The sequence below is a fragment of the Lactuca sativa genome, chromosome 8 (genome assembly GCF_002870075.4).
Source record: "Lactuca sativa cultivar Salinas chromosome 8, Lsat_Salinas_v11, whole genome shotgun sequence".
In the NCBI taxonomy this organism is placed as follows: domain Eukaryota; kingdom Viridiplantae; phylum Streptophyta; class Magnoliopsida; order Asterales; family Asteraceae; genus Lactuca; species Lactuca sativa.
In genome coordinates this window covers 62,729,138-62,737,445 of record NC_056630.2, presented here as the reverse complement: position 1 = coordinate 62,737,445, position 8,308 = coordinate 62,729,138, and the positions used below count along the sequence as shown (strand labels likewise).

General features: G+C 37.6%; 1 protein-coding gene across 1 annotated transcript; it reads right to left on the bottom strand.

Moving 5' to 3' along the window:
- Positions 1 to 2,524: 2,524 nt before the first annotated feature.
- On the bottom strand, positions 2,525 to 5,779 carry LOC111911289 (berberine bridge enzyme-like 21). Its single transcript, XM_052767088.1, has one exon. The coding sequence runs from the start codon at positions 5,758 to 5,760 to the stop codon at positions 2,872 to 2,874; it is 2,889 nt and encodes a 962-aa protein (XP_052623048.1). The 5' UTR covers positions 5,761 to 5,779; the 3' UTR covers positions 2,525 to 2,871.
- Positions 5,780 to 8,308: the final 2,529 nt, after the last annotated feature.

Below are 8,308 nucleotides of genomic sequence, written 5' to 3'. Positions count from 1 at the left end.
TTTGTCTGTGATATTGGTGGTCGTGAAGAGAAGTAGAGGGGGAGATCTGTCACAACCCCAAACCGGAATGACGGAAACGTTCGGGGGTGGATGACGTCATGTGTAGTATCACAACAATGGTATCATAACAATCATAGTAAACACAACCATTACATTGAATACATATATGAAAAGGGTTTACATCAGTTTGATTCTTGTTTTTATACATCAAAAGTATAATCAAAATAGAAAGACGTGACTCTATACGCCCCGTCTTCTCAAAACTCCAGGAGGTACCTGTCTACTGATTTCCTGAGAATACAAGCAGTTTTTGAAAGAGTATCAGCATAAAGCTGGTGAATTCATAAGCGATGTTTTTGTAATGAAAACCTGTTGATGACTTTGTAAAAATGTTCACATGGTTCCAAGAAAATCCAATATTTTCTTTAGTAAGAGTGAGATAATATCAGTTCCATCTATAACTACTTAGTTCATGCTAGCCACGTATAAACCAATATTGAACAGACAGTTGACTATGTGAATCTGCCCTAAGTCCACAACCAAATAAGGAACAGGAAACGAGGCGGAAACCACACATTCCACAGTCTATCGAATATGCTCCATACGTAACCCTGTTGCCTAAACTAAGGAGTTATAAGATTAACTATGAATGTTTGTTACTGTATTCTGTTGTAGTGTAGAAAAAGTTAGTTTATATGTCTAGTTACTATCAACCGTAGTATGTGTGTATTCTTGTACAAAAACCTTTGTATGGTATGTTTTGTATGAAACCATGGCTAGTGTCAGTATGTAAAACTAGTTTCATTATTTAAAATAAAACTAATGAAGAATGAAATCCTATAAACAAATGATTAGTTTATACTATTATGAGTCGTATAACCATGTTTGATATGACCTAGTGACCTTTACGACGTTCTTTAGGTGTCGGTTACATGACATTTGTCACCTCAGGCATGCCTGCCTAACTGTAGCTAGCAGTTCAGGTGTGGGATTGTCAGTCCCGAATAGATCTATTCACAAATCTCACGCTCTCCCTCCAGGAGACTCTGGTTATACTATGATAGAATTTAATTTAGTACCCTTAAGGGTACAGTTTTGAAGTAGAGTCTCACAATTATGTATAATCTAGTTTACATGTAATTCTGTAGTGTTCTCTTATATTTGGATCCGTTGTATACTGTATATAGTAATAATTATACTTAAATAATTATTAAATGTTGTACTCTTGTAGTAATGTATATCATAAACTAAATATGTCATAGTTTATATGTTTACCCATGTATGTAATTTGAATTGGTAAAAGCTGTGTATTGAATTCCCCAAACTATACCCATTATAGTTTACTTGAAATGCTATGTACTTGGTTTGTAAACTGTTCTTAAAACTATGAAATTGTGTTTCCAAAATAAAAGTGTCCCTTATGCTCAACATAGTACAAAGGGATAAAATATCTAAATATTTTATAAAGCGTGAAAATCGTTTGACTGTATTAATAAGTTTAAAACTTGTTAAAATCATTTGTGTTTGGCTTGTATTCCCCCCTGGAAACATTAAAAATTGTAAAAGCGTACGGGTATGAACTCACTGTTAGTAGCGTGCAAACGTCGAATCAACGAATTGAAATGAAGACCCTCGAGTTGTAGCGTGTGGCACTTAACGAAATCCTAATAACAATTAAATACATTTATGTATTTAAATTAGTGATTTCGCTAGATAAAGTGTAGAAAAACACTTGAGTTCGGTTAAGGAATGTTGCCGGGACTTTATCGAATTGAGTAAAGTGGGTTTTTAGTCTAAATCGCCGCTTAGGAAGTGTGTACGGCCGTGAACGGGGTTTACGGCCGTGAACAAGGTGTACGGCCATGAACAGGGTGTACAGCCGTGAACTGGTGTGCAGCCTTTGAAGGTGTACGGCCGTAGACTGGTGTGCGGTCAATGAACTTGAAGGTGTACGACCGTACACTCAAGAACAAAGATGCTGATTTCGACGAGAAACGTGCTCTAGATGCTCCGATATGAACCCCAATGGTGATTCTCGATGTTTTCCAGAAGGATAAGTGTGTTTTTAGGGGTGTACGGTCGATAGTCTAGAGAGAAAAGGAGAGAGTGTCCGGTCAGAAAAGTGTAAATGAGGGGGTTGGGTCTCATATTTATGGGGGTTGTCGTTGGTCGGTGGTGGGGTCCACCCAACGCCGGCCGTACACGAGTGTACGACCGTACGCGTGTGTACGACCGTGAACTCAATTCAGGCCGTGAACTCGGTCTTGTTCGTAGGAATTCCCGAAATTTCGCGTGGTTTTGGTTCCGACTCGAATATAGAACTTAAAATATATAGTTAAATGATTTTCCAAACCGAAGGAAGTTGACGGAACCTAATAAAATAAAATTTTATTAACGGAAATTAATTAACGGAAACTAGAAAAAGGTTCGGGTTGTCACAAGATCAAAGAGAACAAACGATCAAGGTGAAGAGAAGAAAGAAGATTGACGTGAAAGAAGTCGGGTGTTTAGGGTTCGGATCAAATAATATTAAGGGTTCGCTGATACCATATTGTTGGTATATTTTCCCATAATCGTATTGTATTCATTATAGTGTTTATATACAGATTACATGAGAAAATGGCCTAAACATATGGGCCTTTGAAAACTAACTAATACAAATATTATACACTAACACACACTCCTACTTATAATCTATTACCGACTAACATTTCATATTGACGAATTTATTCTATATAGATGTACATTGACGTATAGACAAGAAAGGTTTTACTTATCTAATTTACTTCTTATTTTTTATGTTGGAGGTGATCATCAAAAGTAGTCCCCTACCATTGATACGGTCGTTATTTCTTAGTTTCGTTTTACTTCTTATTTTCTATGTTCATTTATGTTGTATATATAATCTTTAGTCATTGACACATCGGTGTGCTTTCCAGGCAAAGTAGGGATACTCTGTTTCTTCCCGTTGTATATATAGTCATTAGTCTTGGACACATCAGTGTGCTTTTCTGGCAAAGTAGGGACACTCTGTATATTGCCGTTGTATATATAGTCGCCAGTCTTGGACACATGGGTGTGTTTTCCAAGAAAAGTAGGGGTACTCTGTTCATTCCCGTTGTATATATAGTCGTCAGTCTTGGACACGTCGGTGTGCTTTCCAGGCAAAGTAGGGATACTCTGTTTCTTCCCGTTGTATATATAGTCATCAGTCTTGGACACATCGGTGTGCTTTTCTGGCAAAGTAGGGACACTCTGTATATTGCCGTTGTATATATAGTCGCCAGTCTTGGACACATGGGTTTGTTTTCCAAGAAAAGTAGGGGTACTCTGTTCATTCCCGTTGTATATATAGTCGTCAGTCTTGGACACGTCGGTGTGCTTTCCAGGCAAAGTAGGGATACTCTGTTTCTTCCCGTTGTATATATAGTCATCAGTCTTGGACACATCGGTGTGCTTTTCTGGCAAAGTAGGGACACTCTGTATATTGCCGTTGTATATATAGTCGCCAGTCTTGGACACATGGGTGTGTTTTCCAAGAAAAGTAGGGGTACTCTGTTCATTCCCGTTGTATATATAGTCGTCAGTCTTGGACATGTCGGTGTGCTTTCCAGGCAAAGTAGGGATACTCTGTTTCTTCCCGTTGTATATATAGTCATCAGTCTTGGACACATCGGTGTGCTTTTCTGGCAAAGTAGGGACACTCTGTATATTGCCGTTGTATATATAGTCGCCAGTCTTGGACACATGGGTGTGTTTTCCAAGAAAAGTAGGGGTACTCTGTTCATTCCCGTTGTATATATAGTCGTCAGTCTTGGACACATCGGTGTGCTTTCCAGGAAAAGTAGGGATACTCTGTTCATTCCCATTGTATATATAATCGTCAGTCTTGGACACATCGGTGTGCTTTTCCGGCAACAGTTTATTCCTGTTATATTTATAATCGTCAGTCATGGACACATCAGTGTGCTTTCTTGGAAGAATTGGGATACTTTGGTCCTTCCCGTTATATATATAATCGTCAATCATGGACACATCGTTGTGTTTTCCCTTCTTTCCAGGTTGAATAGGGATACTCTGTTCATTCCTGAAGAAATTTTCAGGGTCGACAGCTGTCTTCACCTTCACCAATCTATCAAAATTATTCTTGAAATATTTCTCCCCATAAACCTTGGCAGAGGTAAGCCCATCACCTTTATTCACACCAATATCTAAATCTCTGTAATTCACAAACGCGCTTCTTGGATTCTTCGCTACATAATTAGTCATGAAATCATACATAACCCTAGACTGATTCATGTTGTCTTCGGTTTCTTTCGGATTACCGTTAATCCAACTCAATGAATACTGCACCTTGAATAGGTTTCCGGCACGGTGAGGAAATGGAGTTGCGTTTGCCGGAATTTCATTCATTTTCCCACCGTACGGGTTGAAAACCAGACCAATTTTACCAAGTTCACCCAACTTGTTGAATATGGACGTTAATCCTGTCGTTGGTATAGCGGTTTGTACGTAATCAGACTTTCGTTTCAAAAACTTAACAACATCAGTGTGCCGATCGATGAGGATATCTAACTTTGTCTTGTTGTAATCGAAGTTTGACCAAAAAAGAGTGGATTGAATCCAACTTACTTCGAAGCAATCTTGTTTCTTTAATCCTAGTTCCGGGAAGCTTTTACCCATTAAACCCAACAACCTGGTGGAATCACCCAAGAAAAGGGCCATAAATGTAGCCTGGGCAGTGCTCTTGTTTTTCTCCTTCGTCGGCTGTAGTAAAACTCTAATAAACAAATCTGGGTCGATTGTAGACATAACCGACTGCCATTTAAAAAGGATGTCTACTGCCTTTTCTTCCACCTTTTTCGTTACCTTGAAAACAGTAGTAACCTTCGGCACCGGAACTAGTTTCACGGTGAAGGACAATATGACACCAAAACTGGAACCACCCCCGCCGCGTATGGCCCAAAAAAGATCCTCACCCATTCCTTTCCGATCCAAAAGCCGACCTTTAACATCGACGATCTTGGCATCAATCACATGATCAACAGTCAACCCGTATTTTCGAATCATGGTGCCATAACCACCGCCGCTTATATGTCCACCAACACCGACTGTCGGACATGCTCCGGCCGGGAACCCATGCACCTTACTCTTTTCCCAAATCCGATAATACAGATCACCCAATTGAGCTCCGGCTTGGACCACCGCAGTTTCCTTGGCGACATTAACATCAACTGCACGAAGATTAAACATATCAATTATCATGAACTGTGTTTTTTCAGACGAGGTGTAGGAGACTCCTTCATAATCATGTCCTCCGCTACGAATCCTAATCTGGATATTGAGTTTCTTGGCGCAGATGACGGCAGCTTGTACATGAGTTTCTTTATTTGGAGTGATGATGATGGCAGGCTTAGGTGTGGAGGTGGCATTGTAACGAAAGTTTTTGACGTGGTCCATTAGAACTTTGGTATAGGCGGAGGAGTTAGCGGCGGAGCTGTAAACGACTGAAGAGAATGTTTTGTCAGGTTGAGGGGATGATGTTGGAAGGCATTCGAGAAAGGATTTGTAGAGGGAATTAGGATCCGAAGGCCCTTTTGGTGGGGAGGGCCCTTTTGATGGGGATGATCCTTTTGGTAGGGGAACAACTTTTGGTAGGGAGGGGAGGGAGGGCCCTTTTGGTAGGGAAAGCCCTGGTAGGGAAAAGCAAGGACAACAACAAATGAAGAACAATAGGGAAAAATGCATAGTCGATGACATGATTTCTTCTTGTTTTAGAAGAAGGTGGTGACTAATATTTATAGTAGTGAAAAATACGTAAAGAACACTCTATTTTATATGAACATTTCTTTTTAAAAAAAATTGTTTACGTTATTTTCCCTAAAAATAATGTCTTTGTAGGATTTATTGCATTAGTTATAAAAGAGTACCAGTTTTGTGGCATGATTTAAAAATTATATTCTAATAACGTTATGAAATATTTTTCAAATCGTTGATATTTGATATATTGACACACAATTGGAATTTTGTTGACATCCTTTCATGTTTCTATGATTTACAACGTTTTGAAAGGTATTGTATACTTCAATTATATGTTTATAGATAATCCCTCATGCCTTTCCTTATTTCTTGACTTTTGGTTTTCATAATTTAAACACAAATATTTCTGTATTGATTTTAACATTTGGTTTTTTAAATACAGAAACATGAAATTTCGTACATACTAATATATATGTAATTGTCATAGGCACATTATACAAAATTTAAAATTTATAATAACTATTTTTTTAATATGTATTTCCATCCATACATAAGACAACTTTGTTTTGGGTTGTTTAGGTCCATTTTTTTTTTCAACAAAAAAAAATAAATAAATAAAATTCAAAGTAGTTTCTGGCCATCCGTTGGTGTTTGGCGATAGAAAGCATATCACAATTTGCTTGTGATTGGTAAACCTGATTAAATATTGGATGAACCTCGTTATACCGATCTGCTGGTATTTGGCAGTGTTTGGCAAGTATTGACACTGGTTCTATTTAATTTGCGTTCATTTCGACTTTATCTTTTTTTTTTGGGTGGTTAACACATTTTGTACATTTTCAGTGCATAATTGTTATAGTTGGTTTTATGTTCAACGGGATTATATAACTACTAGAAAAATTAAGAAATTCCAGTCGAAAATATATAGAAAACCGGTAGAAAACTGGTAATTCTGGCAATATCCGACAAAAACAATTTCATCCATAATATGTCCTTGGAAACTTCATACGACAAATTTCAACAAAAGTTAAAGATTCTCTTCCTATAGAAATATTCAATCAGAAGTTCTGACAAATTTCCTACGTGCAGCTATTTTCTTAAATTTTTGACCAAAAATATTTTCGACTCGTTTTTGTCCATCGACTCGTTTCTCTCAATAAATCTTTAACGACCTTGAGATGAAATTCAGCACCTTTAGCCATTTGATAAGATTTCTCAACAATACTCCACGACCCATTGTGTTGTACGCCACAACATATTCAACCATTATTGTTGAGGTAGTTGTTAGTCTTTGGCTAAAGCTCTTCTAAGTAATTGGCCAACTTGATAGCTTAAAAATCTATCCCGTGGTCGAATTATTAAAGTCTTTGCAGTTTGGCAAATTCGTAATCAAAATAATCATAACCTCTAAAACTTGGAATATGTCACCGTCAAGCTGGAGGCTTCCCATTGCCAGAAGTACAACCTAAAAAAACATTTACACATAACTATAAGCATAAAGCTTAGTGTGTTCCCTAAAATACCATATATCAACATTACACATAAAATGCATACAAACAAGGCTCATAGTCTACACCTCAGAGGGCCTATAGGTACAAGGCCATCATCCAAATACCTGATGACATCGTCCTAATGTGCGACTCTTGGTGATGACATAAACTGACTCATAACACTTACCGGAAAAGCGATGTCTGATCGAGTAATCGTAAGATAATTTAACTTCCCAACAATTCTTCTATATTTTTCAAGATTTTCAATTGGGTCTCATCATCTGCTTTCAATTTCACATTAGGTATCATAGGAGAATTGCACGGTCTTACATCAATCAATCTTGATTCATTTAGTACGTCTAAACAATATTTGTTGAGACAAACGAATTCCTCTTTGAGAACGGGAGACCTCAATCCCTAAAAAATACTTCAAAGGGCCTAGGTGATTAGTTTGAAACTCGGATCCAAGAAACACTTTCAAATTTTTAATCCTAGTCTCCTCACTCCCAGTAATCACTATATCATCAATATATACAACCAATAAAATGCAACCAGAGGTAGATGAAGCAAAGAAAACCGCAGGATCATATTAGCTTCTTTGTAATCCAAATTTAGTAACTACGATACTAAATCATCCAAACCAAGCACCGAGAGATAGTTTTAAGCCATATAAAGATTTTCTTAGTTTGCAAACTTTACCGTACTCTCCTTGAGCAACAAACCCAGGTGGTTGCTCCATGTAAACTTCCTCGTGTAAATCACCATGAAGAAATGTATTTTTGACATAAAGTTGATGAAGTGCCCAATCATAAGTAGCAGCTAGATAAATAAAGAGACATACATAGGATAATTTGGCTATAAGAGAAAAGGTCTCGGTGTAATCTACTCCATAAGTATGAGCATAACCTTTCGCAACTAATCCACCCTTTAAACGAGCCAGTGTATATCTGGATTACCCTTCACAGTAAACACCAATCGTCGTTTTATCAACAGGTAACTCGACTAACTCCAAGTTTCATTGTCTTCAAGGGCACTCATTTCATCAATCATAGTAGCAT